This window comes from Podarcis filfolensis, assembly GCF_964270895.1.
Source record: "Podarcis filfolensis genome assembly, chromosome: 4".
NCBI classification, from domain to species: Eukaryota; Metazoa; Chordata; class Lepidosauria; order Squamata; family Lacertidae; genus Podarcis; species Podarcis filfolensis.
The window spans coordinates 10,573,871-10,596,159 of record NC_139607.1 but is presented as its reverse complement, the minus strand read 5'-3'; the positions used below and the strand labels follow the sequence as shown (position 1 = coordinate 10,596,159).

Here is a 22,289-nt window from a genome sequence, read left to right as displayed (position 1 = left end):
GGGTTTGATTCCCTGCTCCTCCACATGCAGCTGCTGGGTGACCTTGGGCCAGTCACACTTCTCTGAAGTCTCTCAGCCTCACTCACCTCACAGAGTGTTTGTTGTGGGGGAGGAAGGGAAAGGAGAATGTCAGCCGCTTTGAGACTCCTTCGGGTAGTGATAAAGCGGGATATCAAATCCAAACTCTTTTCTTCTTCTATTTGTCATACTGCAGCTAGATTTAACTGTGTGCGCTTGTGTTACAACCCTGCCAAAAGCTATTTGCCAAGAATGCAAAACTGCACACTGAGAACAATAGTAACTAGTTTACGCATGGCTGCTTGAACCCAATATGCTGCTTTGTGACAAGACTTCCACTTACATAATGGAACTTCCTTCTCTTCTCCCTGATTCAGCCTCCTGCACACCCTCAGAATCTTTTCCCGTGGTTTGGGGGAACCTCAAGAGTAGATTTGGAGGGTGCCCAGGGAGAGAGAAGGAGTGGGGAGCCTCACTGCTTGCGGAGAACACTGCTTGTGCAGCACTGGAAGCAACCCAATATGTTAACTTTCCATAGAGATGTTTGCTACAGTTGACACCAGTCGCAGTGACAATTAGTAGAGTGCAAAGGCATTGGCATGCGTTATTCAAGATCACCAATGGGGTGAGAAGGAAGATGATGAAGTCATGATAAGCTAAGTAAAGCGTCCATGTTCAGAGGCAGTATACCAGAGTACTCGATGCTGGAGGGGAACAAAAAACTGCCTCCATGTCTCGTTCGTCCATTTCTAGAAGGACCTGCCTGGCTACTGATGGCAGGGATGGTCCTGTGGTGAATCCAGGTGAAGCCATCTGCTTCAGGCAGCACCATGAATGTTGTGGGAGGAAATAGTTGAAGGCAGGAATTGGTATCTGAATGATGCTGCATGTACCTGATGATGCACCCGGAGGGGGCCAATTCAGGCAGCGAAATGCTTTGGCCTGACACCAACCACTGAGAGCAGAGTGCTGGACCAAATGAATATACAGTCCAATTTAACAGATGTCTTCATAAGTTCTTATGGAAGGAAACAGGTGAGATAAGAGAGAGAGAGAGAGAGAGAGAGAGAGAGAGAGAGAGAAGCAGGGTAAGGGGATAGGAAAAACTGCTTCCAGAATGATGCCACTATGCTAGATTAATGTGGGATATAATGGCAAAAAGAACAGCAAAACTCCATGACAGATGATCAGATAGAAAAGGGAGACAAACTTATTTTCTTAGGGCTACATTTGCAACATATTTAAACAGCTTCTGGGCACTGATCACCGTGATCACTTATGATGTATTTATTATTCATGCTTATTTTACATAGCTATTAACTTCTAATTAATAATATAGGTTCAGAGACCTGTTTCTACAGCTAGATATTCAGCCTGTATAATTAATGTAAAATGATTGAGAAATAAGAATAATGTTTAACGTTTACTTAGCGCTTTAGGGTGTTCCAAAAAAAAAAAAAAGAAGTCTTGCATCCATAATCACAGGAAATCTTTACAAAGCGTAGATTATTATTATTCTCCGATTGCAGAGGGGAGCTATAGCAGCTTAAGCCTGCCTGCTCCATTAACGGCAGAGGTAAAACTGTATTGGGGGTGGGGGTGCTGGTTCAGTGCTTAGCCTTCCAGGCTGCATAAGTGTTGATGAAGCAGATGAGAGTCTGATGTGTGTTCACAGGCAGAGATTGTACAGCAGCACTTCCTCTAAAAACTCACTCAGAAGAGACTCAAAAGTTCATCCTGTGCAGCCTACTGTATTGATTAAGATTCAACATAACAGAATTCTGGCACGCGCCATCTTTGGGGGAGATCCACAAATGAAAGGCATGTCCATAAGATACTGATCCTTCCCTTCTCAGGAATCAGACCCAAAGTCTTCCAGCAGGTTCTTGATTACGACTAGATGAGTGTTAAGCTACTGCATCCCATATGTAATCAGGGCTCTACACTGTCCCCATTTTCACTAGCTGTTAAAAAACTGTTAAATGAAAAAGTGGGGGATTAAATATGGATGATAAAATGCTAAAATATTTTAAGTACTGAAATGGAATTGGGAAAAGTATGTTACATTGAGCAGCAAGTAAAGGAGGGACGAGAAACGTCATGGAAGCGAGGTGGGAAGTCAACTTTTAAATTTGTATTAAATTGGAATTAATTTGATGTTGATTTGTTAAAATTTTTGAAAAGCAATAAAAACAACTGGCTAACAAAAAAACTATTTTATTTCAGAAAGCATTCTCTTCTGTTGGCAACCAGTATTAAGGAAGGCAAGATTGTGTTGAGACAGTTTCCAATGTGCACTGCTTAATGGGTGACATACAACTAAGCCCTACTCAGAATAAACTGATTGAAAGCAATGGATACTGGAGACCACACACCGACTCTGCCATATTATATATATATAAACATTTTAGATCTTTATGAACAGCATTCAGTACTGTTTCTTTGAAAGGGGATTCATAAACTAAACCAAAGATGCCCAACTGGCAGACTTATTCTTGACTCTACATCCTCCTGTCTTCTAATAATGGTGTTGTAAAAGTTTAGCTGACTATTTCCCTAGTAAGAAAAATGAAAGTGATTTATTGTACAAGGATGGGAAAGCTCTGGCCTTTCAGGTGCTGACAAAATCCAACTCCCGTCAGCCCCAGGAAGCAACTGGGATGATAAGAGCTGTAGTATCACAACTGGAAGATCACAGGTTTTCCATCCCTGTTTAAAACAGTGAGCGATGTGACCAGCAAGAGAGGGAGAGACAGGGACAAACAGACACTGAGGATCTACACTTTAACATTTCACCTCTAAGTTATAATGACTCAGGACATGTGTCCCATAATAGTGGACCATGCATTGGAGACCAGTTTGTGGTCTTCATATTTCTAGCCTCCAGCCACTGCCTAGAGAAGTGAATGCCCACCAGGAATACAGAATTTGGCCAAAAGAAACCTGCCTCAAAATTAAAGATTTGGAACGAGAAGGGCAAAATAAATCCATTCATCAGAAAATAGACAGCCAGCCAACTTTACCTCCATTAATCCTGTTTGGTTGTGGCTCAAGAGGATTTTGGGCTTGAGGAGAGTAACACTGTTGCTGCGGATAATTGTTTGAGGGGAAATATGGGGAAGTCGGGCTTCTCCTGCAGTCCCGTATACTGGAAAAAGTCTGTGAATGGGGAATTCCTCTTTGGAAAGGGGAGCAGCGGGTCAACCGAGGCTGTGGAGGGGGCAGGTGGTCGAATTCTTCCTCTTCGTCCTCAAGGCTGTAGCGATCAAATTCCTGGTCGCTGCTTGTTCCTTTCTTGCTCGAATGGAGAGAGACGCTGGAGCTGTTTCTTGATACAGATGCTGAAGTAGACGCATAATCTTGTCTCAGACCTGTTAAGTGTAAGGAAAAGGTGAGGTGAGAGCCCCAAATGGTCAACATTTGTAACGAACATCACCCCTTCTGCAAGATTCCGTTTTCGTATGGAAGGCATGGGTTCTGCAACTTACTCCCATGTCTACAAAATGCATGCAAGTGGGAAGGAAAACTATGGAACACCAACTAGACATACACGGATTTTCACGTCCTATTCCAAAGAGGGGAATGAATATGAAGTTCTTAATGAAGGCAGAGCACTATATTTGAAGTGCATTATGAAGAGAGGCGGTCCTCAAGCAGGCTGATTAAGCAGAGAACTAGCTCTGTGTGAACATACAACGTAATTCAACATAGTCCTGTGAAATGCATTAATATGAGGGATAGACCAAAAACATTCTTCACACATCCGACATTCCTAGGCTCCCCTGCTGTGACACCTGACTATGGAACTCCCTACACTGAAAATCCTATACTCCAGAAGCAGGGAATCTCCAGACATCAAAGTGTTGGACAATAGCTTCTATCTTCCCTACCCATTAGCCATGCCGACTGATGCAGCTGGCAGCTGGAATCCAACAGACTCACCACAACTGCCCTAAATTCTATGTATTATTAGTGGGGGGTGGTGGTTACAAACCACTGGTTGCAAAGAGCATACATATCTATTCTGTGCAAAGAGCTCCCTCAAAGCCATGTGCAAACTATGTCATAGTGACAACACTGCAGAAAATAAATCTAAAGAGCATCATTTGAAATTCTCCAGATGATCTGATATTCTCCTTGTATCTTCTATCTATCTAAAGCCTGCAGGATACCTTAGTTAGTCAACAGAGCATGAGACTCTTAATCTCAAGGTTGTGAGTTTGAGCAAAAAGATTCCTGCATTGCAGGGGGTTGAACTAAATGACCCTTGTGGTTCCTCTCTACAATTCTATTATTCCAACCTCCTTGAAATCTCTCCCCCCCCCCACCGTTCTGCTGCCTCCTCCTTAATGCCATTGGCTGATCTGCTGTGATGTCACAGCAAGCCTTTACAGACACGGGTATAGGTGTGATTCCTGCATTGAGGGGGCTGGGCTAGAAGACCCCTGAGGTCCCTTCCAACTCTACAGATATAGGATTGTATGAAGGATCCCTCTGTAACCATCACCCCCTTACATGCCCTAATGTCACAGAAGACCTAGACAGCCTTGAGCAAAGTTGGTGAATTCTGAGGGGGAAACAGGAAAGCTTTGAATTCTAAGATCTTTAACAGCTTGTGCCAAATTAACCCCCTTCGTGTGTCTCCGTATGGCATGGGATTCTGAATGACAACTCCTTGACGCAGATCAGACGAGCGCTTTCAGAGCCTTTCAAATAAAATAAGATTTTCTCTTTGTGAACACAATTACCCCATAGCCCACTTAGCTCCCCCTCAAAAAATAATAATAATTAGGCTCCTTTTCTTCACAGTACTAAACATGATACATTACATTACTCAACTACATTTAAGACTTATTCATACTAGGATTTTTTTTGGAGGGGAAGTATAATAACTTGAAAGCCAAACCAAAACACCAATATGGTGTTGTTGTTGTTTTTAAAAATCCCATACAATAGCTTAGACATGCCTACAATCAAGTATTTTCCCTGAGGCATTAACATGCAGCTTTTAAAAGAAGTGGTGGCGGTGGGGGGGGGGGGCAGAGCAGAGGGAGAGGAAGGATAGTTAATGGCCTACTCTCTTCTTGCAGTCGAGCCATGATCTGGACGTCTGTGAGGTCTTGCAGTTTATATCCCATGGAGATGGAATCGTCTTCTAGTTCTGAGGTGCTCAGTTCACTGTCTATGGATGACTGGGGGCTGAGAGGGGAACTTCTAGAAACACAACCTGTAGAACAATAACACAGCAAACCCCTTAACTTCAAGCGGTGTGCAAAAGCATCTACTTTTCAAGCAACGTTTCAAGTTTATATATTCAGCACTGCATATATAAACAGAACAGGCTTCATCAACCGGCATGATGGTACATTCCGTTATTTACTTTTACATTGTGAAGATCTTTAAGTCTATTTAAAATGGTACTGTACTTTGGTGTTCCTGTTAGTATGGAAAAGAAGCAATTCTGCAGCATGAATCTACAGCAGAGGGAAGACTAGTGGGCTCAAGTGTACGATTTCAAACATTAATAAACAAAAACAAAAGTCTCAATGCAAATTCTGGTGTGTGAATTGGGAATTCCTGGAAGGAATTCACACACCAGATTATTATTTTTCCAATGCTTTTAGTCCTTATGTAGGTAAATTTGTAACGCAGCATCTGAAGGAAGAGAACCTAAGAATGTCTGCCTTTCTTCTTTTCTTCCGGACAGATCAGTATATTCGTACATCCCTTAAATGCAACCCTTAATTTACTGATGTCTCTCCTTCTGGTGGCCCCAAACATACACAGGCCAGAGCCACATTATTGCCATCGCTTAGTAGTGCAGGTGCTGGCCCTACTGTCACAGCCTGATGTTTCCACAGGCCAAGGGCTAGAGCAGACCTCAATAACTCTAAATAACAGCAGAGTGGGGGACCCCATTGTTCAATGTAACATGGAAGCAGAAGCTGTCCATGTTCTCCAGGGTGCATCCTGTGTGGATGGGTGGGAGGAAGGAATAGTAAGAATTTTCCTGTTCCTTGGGAAACAACATGAAGACAAAAGTAAGAGAATGAAAGGAAATGTATCCATGAAGCAGAAATTTAAGTCTAGGTCATGGCATTGGCCCTAGTCCTGTGGGACCAAACTAGATGCAATGGGGACAACCATATGAGTTTATACTCATGTTTCCCTCATTCAGATACACCGTGAAGGAATGGGTAATTTTTTCTGAATGTGAAAAGCAGTGCATGCACAAAGGCAGCTAAATCCTTTCGCTCTCCTTCCTTACTTCAATATTCTCCCCCCCCCCATATTTCCACCTGTCCCCCAATGTCTGCATTCAGAGCTGGGATGGGCAAAAAGCTGCTTCGAATCAAGGCAGGCTGTAGGTGGAGAGGTTGCAGAGTGCTATCCGGTGTCCCAACCCACCAGTGGCATAGGCTAGCCAAGGTATTTGCAAGCCATTTTGGTTCCCCCAACAAAGAGGCACTGGGGAGCAGTGCAGGGATGTCAAAATAGCGGCTTCCTACCCACCTACCGCTGTTGCTCCATAAATCTGAGTCAAGATCAGGGGTAAGTAGGGAGGACCAACTCAAGGACTCAGAGGCCTTTCCCAGAGGCTCTTGACCAGTGTTTCCCAAACTTGGGTCTCCAGCTGTTGTGCGACTACAATCCCCATCATCCCTGACCACTGGTACTGCTGCGGATGATGGGAGTTGTAGTCCAAAAACTGCTGGAGACCCAAGTTTGGGAAAACCTGCTCTCGACCTTCAGTGGTCGCCTCTCCATTCTTACTATTGCCAGCAGCCCTGTTTCAAGCAGTGGAGCACAGAGAAGAAAGGCAGCAAAAGTATATTCAATAGCTCCCCCCATCATGCTTAGTTTGGCCTCTCAAAGCTACATATCTCAACACTGAACCAAAGTCAACAGGAACTAGTAAGAAAGCAAGCATTAGTAAGAAAGCAAGCATTACCTGTTCTTTCAGGTGTTAATATTGCTTTATTGAAGGTTTTAGAGAAGGCAGGAGTGTTAAAGCCATTGCTATATGGAGTGAGCCTTGCAACAGGGCTATAGGGGAAAGCCAAGGAGACAGACGTAGAGAAGAGGCTCCGCCATCGACTAGCTGTTAACAGACATGGTAAAGGAAGAGATGAGGTTATATTTGGAGCAGACTCTTATCCATTAGGAAGTTAGGCATAAAAAGCTTAACAGCACAAATCTACACACATCTGCTCAGAAGCTAAGTCCTATTAAACACAACTTAGCCCCAGGTAAGTGTAGATATGATTGCAGTTTCAGCTGCAGTAGACGAGAGAGAGAAAACAGCAGGTGTTCAAAGACAAAATAAATAAAGGTTATTAAAGACAAGATGGGAATCTCCAGAAACAGATTTAGATTGCAATGTTTCTAACTTTTCGCCTTTCCCAGTACACAGCACTATTGATTATGTCAGCTATCTCAAGGCTTAAGAGACAATATTTCAAGTATTTCAAACATTAAAAAATTCTAATGCAAGTTTGTATATAAAGAAAGTAAGAGGTTGTGAAAAGATTTTGATAATGGACAAAATCATGTTATTGTACATAGTAGAGCCAGAAATGGACAACATTGGCACACAATTAATTAAGTTTATTACAAATTGGAACTGCTCTTTTCCTTACTGAAATAGTAAATGCTACAGAACAGATGCTGAGCTCACTGTATTTGTTTCTAGGATCTTGACAAGGTATTGTTGTAGAACAGATTTTAACTCAATATTTCATTAAACTGCTTTAATATTGCATTTTAAATTATTGTAGCCCACCCTGGCACCTTGATTGAAAGAAGAGTAATAAATTGAATTAGTAAAGCTGGATCATTGTCTTGATTTTCTTTAAGTATATGGTGTAACAGATAATACATATGACATTTATTTGTACAGAATATTACTGGGTGTGGTTAATTGGGACATAACTGAACTGAGTTAAGCTACAGGGCACACAGTAAAGTACAGGCTCCCTCATCAAGTGCTAAAAACAAACTTAATCCCCTTCATAAGCTTTTAAGCCATCAGACACAAATATTTCTTCCTTTTAACAACATGAAATTCGAAGTTACATAAGCATGAATATATTTAATGCATATCTGCACACTCTGAAGTAGACATCTCTCCCATATCTATCAAATATGCAACATCAGAAAGCCTCAGTAATCTCGCAGCCGCATCCAGGGCAAGGCTTAAGGAATTTTTACATATACAGAAAATGATATTCAGAATAGGTTTCTTAAAAGTAGAATAAAATTTCTCTATGTATCTAAGAAAGCTACTAATGTGGTGTAAAGGGTACAGTATCAGGCTAGGACCAGGGAGACAAGGGTTCAAGAACCAGGTATACCACTCTGGGGAGGAACAGCGAGATTAAAATGTAACAAAATAAAGGAAAGAAAAGCAGGGCAACATCCGTATTCTCTATTCCTCCAGACACTGTTCTAGAAGTTCAAAACGTCATACAAATCACGCCCCCCTTCGCATGCCATCATGCTCTGCGACAGCATTACCACAACCTGCCATTAACTGCATCACAGCTGTTGTTGAGCATCAAAATATTAATATGAAATCCAAAGAGAGATGTAACATTCCAGGTGTGAGAATCTGAGTCTTACAACTTTTTTTTTTTAATGTATCTTCTGTATTAGTGAACCTGATAGGGTGTCTTCAAGCCAAGTTTGGCAGGGCCGCAGGGTTCAGATTTAAAAGTAGTTGAACATACTATTAATGCCACCTATTATTAAAACAATAGGGTCAACCCCACGCATCAAATGTCAACATGCTATATAGAAGACTCCTAGGACTTGCCACTGAAAGTTAAGTGATGTCCAAGAGTGTCAATCTCATCATTTGGGTACCAATATTTAAAATGGACACACTTTACTTTACGTAAGTCCCACCTCATTCCAGGGCAGCAGACATCCCAGAATACACTGGGCATTGCCACTGTCAATACATTGCACTCAATGAACCACAGACAACGCAGATCTATGGAGTTCCTTGTTTTTTAAGCTTTGATGCAGCAATCCCATAAATGAGACACATGATCACTGTAGTATTGGGCGCCACTTGGGTCTACAATCTACGCATGTCAAGACCCATCATGCTGAACAAAGCACATTAGCAATGCACGGCATCCCAGCCAGGCCTCCTGTTTTTAGGACTTGATCACAAGTTACAGAGGCCTCCTCTGCCAAAATCAAGCCAGGTCTATTAATTCATGAGCTTTAATGACTAAATGAATTTTCCACAAATGCAAAATATATTTTGGGAACAAGCAGGCCTTAGAAGAAAACTCGAAGGAAGCAAAAGCTACAGTATACCTGTGATTTTAAAACCACTGGCAACATTTTGTACTTCTCATTATAAACCAGCAAAAGGAGGCAGACATTAAAAGGCCTTTGTGATTCTCCTTTTAAACACAAGACAGTTTTGTAACAGTGTGGTCATTTGCCAAGGCCAATTAATGGCCTGCATGCTCTCACCCACAGATGCAGTCAACAACGCAAGTGTAAGCCGCATTCATTATTTTGCACAATAACTCCTGTGACAAGACTTGTCCTGAACAAAGCTACTGTTATTGCAGCTGTGACTCTTAAGAACCACACGAAGAACTCCACGTTTGTCACTAAGGAAATGGATGAGAGGTGAAAATATATTCTAGAGCCTTCAGCAGTTCTTCAGAGAGGGGCAAGACCCAATCCTTCCGTGGCATAGAAAGTGGGGAAAGAGTGCTCACCTATTCTCATCCTTATAAATGCAACTGAAATGATTTGGCTGACTGTCAGCTCAGAAACACAGAGACACACACATGCCAGATCGCTAGTTTTACATGATAAGGAGTTTGCAGCCCCAAACAATTAGATTGGCCCATGTACTAGATATCCATGCCGAAAGGTGCCAAACTCTCTGCTTTGATAACAAGAATCCCTCTGTTCATCAATGCTTCTCAAGTTCTTAGAAACTTCCCTGGGGATTGTTATATGGTGCAGTTAATCACCGCCAGATCCTGCATGTGTTTTGCAGCCCCTCAAGACATGCCCACTGCCCCATACGTCAGTGAAGGCACCTGTCTCAGACTCAGTTCAGCACTTAACCCCAACTTTAACCACCTAAGAATTCTGGGCACTGCAGTTTGCGAAGGGTGCTGCGAGCTTTTTGAGAGACCCATATTCCCCTCACAGAACTACAATTCCCAGAGTACCCTGGGGAAGAGGGATTAACTGTTAAACCACTCTGCAAATTGTAGCTCTGAGAGTGGAATAGTGGGCTACCTAGCAATTCTCAGCACCCTTATAGTTATGACTACAGTTCCCAAGATTCTTTGGGGGGAGACAAGATTGTTTAAATGTGCAAATGGAGCCTGGAAAGGAAGTGGCCTGAAATGCTACACGAGGGCAAGTTTTTTCTCCTCCAAGTACCTGAAGACAGGCAGAAATTCCAACAGTTGCCCAGATCATATGAAGTCGTGAAGTGTGGACCTCCCAGAAATCCCAAGATCTCCAGGGGCTTGTGATAGAATGGTTCTTTGCTCGCTTCACACTTTTGGGCAGGGCTTGATTGGCTAAAGAGGTGTGGCAGACAGGGTGAACAAGCTACGTGCTTTATACCTGATTGATCAATGGGTTGCCCAGAACAGCTATTGGTGAAATGATGGACATTCACAAGTGTTTTTTCCCATGGTAGAGAGAACACTGAGTTGCTGAGATGCAGATGTCCCATTTGTGGGGTGCAGAGAAAATAACAAGGTGTGAAACTGTAAGCACTGAATAATAAAGGTTGTGCTCTGGACTACGTTGCACTGTTAACTTTGTTCCAGGTAAAGATAGTGAAACAATCACTTCAGTTCCTCTGCATCCCTTCCTTTTTGCAAGCCAGCCTAGGAGCAAGGGAGGCTGCCCATGGATTTCACAAGGAGATGGGCAGGGAAATGAGGTTGTGTCCAGGAAGACTTAAGGCAGGAGGGACAGGCACACAGACAAGGGAGAGAGTTCAATATGGAGCTGCTCCATCCTCCCATTTTTGTAGCCACACACAATAATGATCCTGCCATCATGATTTCAGAGTTTGGAAGTATACCCAGGCCTCACTATGTGTTTCCAGGAAAACTTCCGTAAGGTTCGCACAACGAGGTGATGATTGCCATGATTACCCATGGGAACATATTTAATCCATCCTTTCTCCTTCCATGCTTTCTGGCTCAAACAGCTAAAGCCAATCCCCAAACAAAGGAAAATGGATTTGTCCAATCTCTCTCCCTCCCTCCATGGTTTCTGCCCTAAATAAACAGCCAGAGCTTGCCTATTTGAATCATCCACTTGTGTAGCAAGGTTTGGTAAACCCAGCCAGATGGGTATAAATAATAAATTATTTGTGTTTGGATAACAGATTTCAGATAATGAGTGTTCCGACACTGGGACTTGTATGGGAAGCCACTGTCTGCAAACAGTATTTTGCACTAACTTCAAACCATGGTTTCACATCCTGGTTTTTAGGCCTCAAACAAACTATGGTTTGTAGGCAAGCTTGGGTTCAGTCATGGGTTAGCTAAGCTAGGGATGAAGAACATGTAGCTGTCCAAATGTTGCTGGATTCCAAAGAGGGGTAATGGGACTTGGAGATCAACAACCCCTGCAAGACCACAAGTTCCTCGGTCCAAAACAAAAAAAACCATGCTTTCAAGTGACATTTTAACTGGGTCACAGTACGCCACAACCAGAGGTTTTAGACTACTTGCCATGGTTTTACGCCAAAGTGTGTTCTGCACTTATAAGGAAGATGCCCATTATCTAAACCAGGCTTCCTCAAACTCGGCCCTCCAGATGTTCTGACACTACAATTCCCATCACCCCTGACCACTGGTCCTGCTAGCTAGGGATCATGGGAGTTGTACGCCGAAAAGCATCTGGAGGGCCGAGTTTGAGGAAGCCTGATCTAAACCTTTCAGAATATGAACCATTTCTTCCTTGCAAGAACAAAATATAATCATAAGGGTTAAAGGCAAAACCATATTTCCACAATGTGTCATCCCCCCCCCACATATACAGCAAAAGGGCAAATGCAAAAACAACCATTCCCCTCCAAGAGTAAGCACTGTTCAAGATGCACAGAAAACCCTGCTGCACCAACTTCTACTAAGTCAACATTTGATGAGAAGTGATGGTGCAGCTCAAGCGTGGAGGCTTAAAAAATGAAAATATAACTTACAGAGGCACTCGGGCCAGACAGAAACAAGAGAAAACAGATCAAGAGCCTTTCCTACTGAGTCTGGTATGATCTAGCTCTCATAGAAGAGTCGTTTCTCAAAGGAAGCACAAGTCACATGATTCCCTAAAGCACGTATGCATGTCACATAAGAACGCAAGGAGAGTATCAGGCCAATGGCCCATATAGTCCAACGTCCTGTTTTCATGGTGGCCAAACAGATGCCTATGGGACGCCTGCAAGCAGGGCGCAAGCACAAAAGCACCCCCAGTCTCCAACAACTGTATGCTCTTTTTGTATGTGTTATACTTTCCTTAAAAAAAGAACGAATTATGGGTTCTTGTTTGAAAATGGAAACCTATATAAGGATAATTTATTTTCTTTCTATTTGTCCTAGAATTTCAAATCCGTCTAAGTTACTCAAATTGTTAGGCAATTGGGCAATTTTTTTTTTTTTATACCCCTTCACTGATCAACTAAATTATATATTTTTTTCTTGTGAACTGCCCTGAGATCTTTTGATAAAGGGTGGTATATAAAAATTATCATCATCACCACAAGCAGTACTGCCTCCGACTGTGGAGGAAGAGTGTAGCCTTCATGGCAAGTAGTGACTGATAGCATCATCCTCCATGACCGAATCCTCTTTTAAAGTCTTCCAAGTAGGTGGCCGTTGCTGCTTCCTGCAGGAGTGAGCTCCATAGTTTAACTAGGTGCGACATAGTGATTTATTTTACCTGTTCTGAATCTTCCAACATTCAGCTTCCCTGAATGTTCACAAGCTCTAGTGTTCCGAGAGAGATTCCCCCCATCCACTTTCTCCATGCAGTCAATCATGATATTTGGATGAACTGTGTTTGGCTGGACCACCTCTGAACAAGAGTCCAGAGGGTGGGACGACAAAGGACAGGGCAACAACTTCACACAAATAAGCAACCTCACAACAGCTGGAATTTACCATATGGCAGACCCATCATTCTACTACGATTAGGGGCCAGCAATCTGGCCTCCACAGAAGGACTACTCTTTTCTTCTGTTGCCAGTCCAGCAGATAGAAAAGGTGTGTAGAAAGCACAATCTGGGGAACATGACTTGCAGAATTTATTCCACCTCCCCCTCCTGATAAAATTAGCACTGACTTGTCAAGGGCAAGTTAGTCCCTAGGGCAGTTTCTTACTGGCACTTTCCTGGGTGCATCTTTTGAATGAGGAAGCAGAAGAGAAACAACAAGCCATACCCAAGAGCAATTAGAGACAGTGATATATAGAAAGAGACTGTAAATGCGTGTGAAGCAGCTGAAATATGGATTTGTGCTGATGGCTTGTTGTTGTTGTTGTTGCTGCTAGTGAGACAGCTGATGAAACCATTGCCATGGTTATGAAACCTCTGCACAAAAACTCAGTGAAACACAGTAAGAATGTGAATCACAGATTTGCGGAGTTGGAACGGACCCCCTATGGTCACCCAGTCCAACCCCTGCTATGCAGGAATAATGAAATAAACTATTGATCAGTAAAAATAAGTCACAGAATAGGAATGGAAACATGTCCTTATAATCATAAGAACATTAGACTACTGCCTCACACCAGGTCCGCCTATTTGTCTGTCTTGACTCACTACTGTCCACTCGGCTAGGAAAAAGTCCTTCAGGGTGTCCAGAAGTCTCTTCCATCATCTACTACCTGCTCATTATGTGGAGACACCAGATATTGAACTTGGACCTTGCATGTGTTCTACCACTGAGCTACAACACCTCCATTTATTTCTGCATTGCATTTGGTTCTCCAAGAACTGTAGTTTCAGACAGAAGGTGCAGAAAGAAGAGTCTAGATAGGCTGATGCAAACCATCAACTAACAACGACTGAGAGGACTTCCAAATATGCCCAGTAAGTTCCTTCATGATACTCTCCTCCACCAACTTTTGCCGTTTGCTTAGTGTGGCCGAAAATGCCCGCGTTATGTAACCTCATAGCTGCCTTTTCCAAAGAACATTTTTGTCAGAGGAACCAAATGCAGCAGAGACCTGCAGCCAAATGTCTTGGAGATTATTTCAAATCAATATGTTGAAATTCAGTTCCTCCAGAGCTTGCATGACTCTTCAATCTTCCCCCCACCCCCAGACAGTACATGGTGTTTCTTCTCACTAGCTTGCCATTCTGCTTCTCAGTTATCTACTTCCTACGGGCCCTTATTTCTCAGTACTGCTCAATCTGTTCTGCTGCAGCTGCCCTGGAGGTCCTTATTCCTGAAACCTCCAACTCTGGGACCCTCTCCCCACTTATACCCTTCTGCACATAACATTCAACCTTTCCCAGGGCTAGACCCCTGTGTGAGGTTTTAAACCTACACACTATAGCTTCCCTCACAGCAGACGCATACTGTCAGCTCAGTCACTGCTTAGAAAGAAAGGGGGGCTGGCAGGTACCAGACAAGATATTGTCTTGCTACGGATAGATGCACAAAGGACAGGGTGCGCTTTCAGAGGACATGGAGCTGCGACCCAAGAGTTCCTGAAATGGCCCAACCATTGCAATGTGCGACAGATATCACAGGGGAAATGACACTCTCACAAACACTGTAGTGGTACACGCTTGTTGCTTACAGCCACCTCCAGACTGTCAGTATTTTTGCAAGAGGGATTCAATCACATAACAGAAATTTAGGTTTGTGCAATGAAAGCACTAGGCGTTCCTTTTTATTCGTTATCGTTTGTGCTCATGGTGGTGTTGGAGCTGTTCTGCAATCCTGCTTTCAATTCTGTTCCATGCCTGCTGAAGGTTTGGGGCAGACATACGGCTTTGTTTCCAAATTGGGGCACATCCTGTTGATTCCTGCTAAAATTCTGTACTGTTTCAGACCATAAATGTCCAGGATTGGGCCGGGGTGTACGCATTGTTCTCCTTTCATTGCACATTATAGCAAAAGAGTGCCCCACCAGAGGCATTAGGGAAGCACTGTAGAACAACTAAGAGAATGCAGTATAACTCCACTACGAATGCGCTATTATTTTATGAATGACACACTGCAGAATATATTTGCCAAAAAAAAGAAAAGCCACCAGTCTGAAGGAGCCCAGACTCCTCCATGTGCTCAGTTCATTAGGCCATTGCAGAATAAAATTAAGATACTATCATGCTCACACACACAAAGCCAAGTATTTGGCAAGTTTCATGCCAGAATATACTTTCAGTAACAAAAGCAAGCACTTGAATGGAGCATTTCCCCCTTTCTTAAAAACAAGTTCTCAAGAGATTAACATGTGTTCATCCCTCATTTGCTTCTGAAACCTCAGCATCCTGAGGCCAAAGTAAAACACAGACTGAGGAAATAAACATGACAGGGGAAACAGAAAGTGTTATTAACGCATATAATAGGTTTGGAACAACTCTCTCAGATGCTGCAGAAAAACAAAGGAAATGATAAACGAGAGATCAACTGACAAGTTTCACAGGGAATTTTGAAAGTGAACTGATCTCCAATTCATTATAAAGATTCTTTCTGTCGGGAAATCTGGTCAGTTTTACTTAATGAACTCTTGTTTTATGAAGAGTTATGGCTATAAATTTGTTTAGCTCTTTTAGTGTTGCATGTGACTACAGTTGCAATCCTGTATACACTTACCTGTGAATAAGTCTTACTTAACTCAGTGAGGCTTACTTCTGAGCAGATATGTATGGGCTGTAAAGAATAGGGTTTAGCAGTTTTCATTTTTAAAACAAGCACACCACAAAACTATTAATGAACCCATTGACATTTTCGGTACCAGGTTTTTGCTCATGATGGTGACACATGATCACACACAAAGACACACACAAGCTAGGGATATTCTGATAGTTCAGCATGTGTATTTATTTTTATTAAAATTATCTATATTCTACTTTTTAGGGTAATTTACCACCCGCACCAAAGAAACCCTTTATTTAAAAAACAAATACCAATTCAACAAGGGGAATCAGATTAAAACATACACAAAGTCAGCAGTAAAAAAAAATCAATACAGTGTTGTAGCTTTGTCAGTGCAGATATGATAAACCCACCTTCTCCCCAATTTACTTTCAGTGAGGCAGGGGTGTCTGGGTGGTGGGCAGCTGGTATCTGAACCCAGACACTCATGTACAAGCTCATTGAGGGTATAAGAACAGAGGTGTACATGCAAATGTACATCACACTGAAAGCAAAGAAGCACATCCTTATTTAGATGCAAATCTGATTTTAGGACATAAATCCTCAAACAAGGAAATCTGGGACACTGCAGAGCTCCCATAAATATTTGAGACTGTGGGGCAGAAAGACCTAAAGAAAAACAGCACTTGGTTTCACACATCCCTACTTCGGCGGTTTTCAATGTGTAGGCCACAGGAATACAGAACACCTTGCACACAGATAATCCTTTATGACGCTACTCAACTGGACCAGCCTAAAACCAGTAGGAACAGATTCTCTGAGAAAGCAATGGAAACACAATGAATAAAAAAACCAAAGCTACCTTGTTCCAACCTGAAGCAGAGAGAGCGTTTTGCAGCTTCCATCTCAGGGCTTGGATTATCTAGAACATGGCGACACCACTGCAAAGGGGTCAGTGATTTTTCTTGGGGTACGATGCTCTTTGTTGGTGCAACATACAACCTAAATAGAATCAAAGAAAAGCTTTAGCACAACACATAAATCTGATGCTTCTAATGGAAGATGTACAGCACTACAAAATCAGAGATGGTGGCATATCTCAAATTGAGATTAATAATAAATAATAATAATAATAAAAAAATGTATTCTCATTCTAATTGGTTTATAATTACTATGTTTGGAGTGCACAGCCTTGAAGGCAAGCCTCAAATAGGTCCAGAACTGTATCTAAAGTAAATAGCTTTCAGAAAAAACTACAGTCCTATTTAGTGGTCATGTACATAAAGTTAAACAACCCTTCCCCAACATGGTACCTTCCAGATGTTGTTAGAACTCCAATCATCTCCAGCCATTGGCCATGCTGGCTGAGGCTGTCTGGGAGCGGAGTACAATGTCATCTACAGGGCACCAGGGTTTGGAAGGATGGTTGAGCCACAGTGAAATCCAGTTTTCGGCTAAGCACATAAAACATGTTGGTATAATCTGAGAGTTCAGAAAATTCTAGAATACTGAACTCCATTCTAGATGTTAATTCCCTATTTGTGCAACTTACTGGAAACACAATTCTGTACTTACCTTATAGTCCCCTATCTGAGACTGCTACCCTTTTCAGAGTGCATATCGCGAGTCGCTCTAACTGAAGAACAGTAAACCTGCGATGTGCATCTGGAGTGTGAAAGGGCATATTCAACGTCTAATAATAGCTTCTCTCGTCATATTCTTCTGAGTGAAGAGTTGCTTGTTAAGGATTTCAACATAGGTAAGCAGACAGAAGCTTTTTAATACCTTGGGTGCCATCCAGAGAAAGTTAAGCACTCTTAACTCAGACAAAAACAAGTTAAGCACTCATCAAGAGTCTTTGTACAGATTACCACATGGCCATAAGCCCAGGTTCATGTCCAAGAATATACTAGACAGGGAGCTGCAGCCAATCTTAACTCAGAGAGGTTAAAGAATCACATGGCTAGAAGGGAAAGGTCATCTAATTTAACCCCCATGCAGGGAATTCCACTTCTACAGCACCCCTGTCAGAGGCCAAGGCCTCTACTTCAAAAACCTCTAATGTGTAAGAGTCCACCATGTTGAACAACTTGTAGCCCAGGAAGTTTCTCCTAACATTTGGTGGAAATCCTCTTTCCTTGTAAATTGGACCTGTTGGTTTGGGTCCTACTTTCTGAAGCAATATATATATCACATCACCCCTCAATCGAATCGTGATTTTGCCACCCTAGATTAAAGTCAACTTCATCCTGCCATCTTTTTGTAGGGTGGTTTTGGGGTAGGTGGGTGGGTTCAGAGGAAGATTCCCCTCTTCCATGAACCATACAACTGGGTGTTACAAACAATGAAGGAAAGGGCTTCAGTTAAGAAAACTGTGAACTCTATCGACACTAATGCTTTAAGAATGAAGGTCAAATGTGGCCCTCCAGGAATCTCTGTCCTAACTCCTGCCTGGCGCTGTTTTGCACACTCCTTGAGCGTTTTTGCCAGGCTAGAACGCACGTTGGAACTCCACTGGCAGCTGTCATAAGGATATTTGGAATGCGGCATCAGTAATATGTGGGTGACTCTGTCTCTCCAATCCATTGGAATAAGGAGAGGAAGCTGAAGTGCTAGACTGCTCCTTGGAGGCAGTAATGGGCTGGATACAGGCCAATGAACTGAAGGGGAATCTTGAAGAGGCAGAGGGGTTATGCGTTCCAAGTTCTTGAGTCCAGGAGGGAAACTGCTTCTCCTGGGCAGGTTACACTCCCCTGGATGGAGCAGGTTCATAGCTTGGGGTGCTACTGGATCTAACACTTTTACTGGAGACTGGGCAGGCTCAGTGGCTAAGCACACCTGTTTTCATCTCCAGCTGGTTTGCCAGCTACAGAGATTGTCATTGTTTTCCATGCTCTGATAATCTATAGACTGGACTATTGCAATGCAATTGGACCCCCAAGGATGTACTCTACAGGGAGCTGACTTCAGGAACCAGGTTCATTGGCAGACCAACTCCGTGTTGCAGAGTCGTCTGCAAACACAACATGAAGGCTGGCAACATTAATATTGTAATGTGGGAATCCTTTGCAGATGACTGTAGTGACTAGAGACAATCATTTAGGTTGTGTATCAGTAACCAGAGGAGGAATGACTGTTGGGAGGAGCACAGCGAGAATAAATGTCATGGTACACCTGTAGCAGCAAAACTAGACATCTTCATCTGCCCCAGATGCAACAAAACATGTCTCTCCCATAGCAGTCTTTACAGCCACAGCTGGTGCTGAAACTCAACAATGGTTTGACTTCACCCCTGAAGCCACACTCTTCCACTGTCTCCTGAGGCAAACGGATGTCAACCATTAACCCCAAGGTTCATTCCCCCATGGCTATCCCTCCACTCCCCACAGACACTGCCCACCCCCCACAGCAATTTGAAAGACCAAATGTTAAACAGAAGAAGTGATGCAAAACTAACCATATTATCTATTTTACATAAATCATTTTTAAGAAATCAACCACATACACAGCTTGGCTTTTCTTTTTTAAGATAAATGCACAAAGCCCAAAGAAATCAAATTACTCCAGACCTGAAAACAAATCCCCCACACTGAGAAAGTCATTATGTGAGAGAGAAAGGAAGGGGCAGGCTACTTTAGGAGATTAATAGTAACCTCCAGCTGCAGCCACAGGATGGAAATCCTTAAGTTTTGAATGTCTGATGTTCTATTGTGTTCCTATATTTTGCTGGAAGCTGCCCTGAGTGTCTAGGGCAGCAGTTCTCAACCTGTGGGTCCCCAGATGTTGTTGGACTACAACTCCCATCATCCCTGAGCTCTGGCCTTGTTAGCTAGGGATGATGGGAGTTGTAGTCCAACATCATCTGGGGACCCACGGGTTGAGAACTGCTGGTCTAGGGCAACCCAGTCAGACGGGTGGCTAATGATGATGATGATGGTGATGATGATGATGATTATGGCTTGCACCAACTTAGCATCCACCAGGCTCAGATCAGTAGGGTGGGTCCTGGGCTGAGCCAGAATGGGCGATATACACCAGCATATCTCCAGCAAAGCCAAGGATGTGGGAGTTAAGTTGGCCTGGCTGTGCCAGGAACCTTCTGGCTTAGCTGGAGATCCACTGGGTCCTAATCCACTCACCCCAGCAGAGCTTGCTACAGGATTGCTCTCTAAACAATGTAGCCTTTGATTTATCTCAGAAAAAAACCTGATGTATTCTACTGCAAGCCTCGCTGAAATCTACAGGCCAGTTGCCAGTACAGTCTAGAGTCCTTTGTAGACATCTCTGTGCTTCAGTCTTCAAACGAAGAAATACAGATATGTTTTCTGGACAAACAGTTAGCGATATGCAACTGCCAACAAGTCTTCAAGATCAAATTTTAATGCCAAGAGCTAAATGCAGAACCCGACCAGAATTCAGAATAGCAGCCCTTGGAGACTATTTTTAAGCAAAACAGGAGTTTCACAGTGTGAGCCTATGCATGACTACTGAGAAGCAAGTCTCATTTAGTACCTAGCCAAGGTCTAGCCTAGCAATATAGCAAAGACAGCTCTGCTGTGGCAGAGAATCCTCCTCCTTACTCAACACTTTCCCAAGTCTAGAACAATTTGCAATTAACACCTGTTCATGCTCCAGCTCCATGAGAGGGAATGCCTGGTGGTTACAAGTTATTATTTGTAATAATGCATCACCTTGAAATATGCCTACTATTAAGTATGAGCTGGTGTTTGCACAGTTATTTCCAGAATCTCATAGAAGTTAACAGACTTCACTGCTAATTAAGCTAGAAATAAAGGACATCTATATACTAATATTGATTTGACTCTTTCTGTGCACGTACCACTTTACTGATGCATTAGAGATACAGGCAGACTTTAGGATTAAAAACACCCCTTAATAACACATTCCACCAATACTCAATGGCATGGAGCCATCAAGGGACTGAGGAACAGGAGGTCAGAGAAAAATAGATAAGCAAGTTCAGAAAGAACCAGTTCATGATCTGGATAGATCACATCCTTGTGCACACTTAGGAGCTGTGTTTTTTTTCCAATGTCCCCAGGGGCTGAGGGGAGAGCTGTCCATAAAAATTTAAAAGAGAACAAGTGCAGCAGCTCACTGCTCTGCCATCCATGAACCAGAATGGAGAGTTGTGAATCTACGAATAGCCCACCTGAGGACTGAGCCAGGGGCTGGTCTTAATATTAGGCAGAATATGCCGGCAATCTCAATTAGCTGGCTTTGAGTGCCACAAAAGGGAAGCAAACTGTTAATTGTTTAAGCAAGTAAACAACTATTATTCCAACTTTACTCTTGGGAAGTGGTACCTGCAGGATTTTTCTGCCTTCAGTGCCAAAACAACTCGGCTGGCCTGTGACACAATGCACTTTGTCTGGTGGAGGTGGGTCAGAGATGACAGGAAGCAAAAGGTCCCAGGCCAGTTCTGGTCCGAGCAGAACAGTTGGGGGAGAGAGAACTGAATGCCTGTTAAGGTAAGGTTACCAGATTTTTTCCAATGAATCCGGGGACACTTTTCAACTTCAATGGATTTTGTATGGGGACTGATTTGTAAATCTGGGGACTGGAAACAGGAACGTCTGGTAACCTTATGTTAAGGTGGGGTGTGGAGGAGAGTGAGAGAAAGATGGAAGAAAAACCAGGAGAGGGAGTATGAATCGAGAAAAAGTTCCCGAACAGAAGCACTCCACAAGGCAACGTTTTGTTGCAGGACCCCAGCTGCTGACCTTTAATTGTCACTGTACTCTTGTTTTCCTCCATAAATTAAAAGTAAAAACTGACTATGTAACCACAGGTACAGCCCAATACAAGGTATGTGTATTAATAAGGAATGCCCTTTGACTTCAGCTGCTACAACCCTCACTCATCCAGGCTAGGACAAAAGGTGAAGAAGAAGGAAGAGTTTGGATTTGATATCCCGCTTTATCACTACCCGAAGGAGTCTCAAAGCGGCTAACATTCTCCTTTCCCTTCCTCCCCCACAACAAACACTCTGTGAGGTGAGTGAGGCTGAGAGACTTCAGAGAAGTGTGACTAGCCCAAGATCACCCAGCAGCTGCATGTGGAGGAGTGGAGACGCGAACCCAGTTCACTAGATTACAAGACTACTGCTCTTAACCACTACACCACACTGGAGAGGCAGTAGAAAAGGCTACAGCAACTTGGAGCTGGCATATCAGACTGGAATTGAGCCCAATGTCATCAACTGATGTCAGAGGGGGCAGTTCAGGATCCAGCAGATCCAAGGCTAGCTCAACCCCTTCCCATCCCACCACCAAAACACCAGGGAAGCCCACCAGCAAGAAGAATGGTATCTTTGTTCTTTCTCCTCTGGAACTTGGATCATTGCTCCATTTAATTCCTGACCGGTAGCAGTTCTGCAGGGTCTTTGCCAGTTCTGTTATCTGAAATTTGTTA

General features: G+C 43.0%; 1 protein-coding gene across 3 annotated transcripts in view; it reads right to left on the bottom strand.

Annotated features, from left to right (window-relative positions):
* SLAIN1 (SLAIN motif family member 1) overlaps positions 1 to 22,289 on the bottom strand; it is a 33,678-nt gene that overhangs the window by 7,730 nt on the left and 3,659 nt on the right. The window contains exons 2-5 of one of the 3 annotated variants that reach the window (XM_083610720.1): positions 16,717 to 16,856; positions 6,971 to 7,120; positions 5,096 to 5,245; positions 3,042 to 3,389 (exon numbers count right to left, since the gene is read on the bottom strand). In XM_083610720.1, the coding sequence (XP_083466846.1) occupies positions 3,042 to 3,389; positions 5,096 to 5,245; positions 6,971 to 7,120; positions 16,717 to 16,856 (788 nt within the window). The remainder of the gene's footprint in view (positions 1 to 3,041; positions 3,390 to 5,095; positions 5,246 to 6,970; positions 7,121 to 16,716; positions 16,857 to 22,289) is intronic. The other 2 variants (XM_083610721.1, XM_083610722.1) reach the window with 2 other exon arrangements.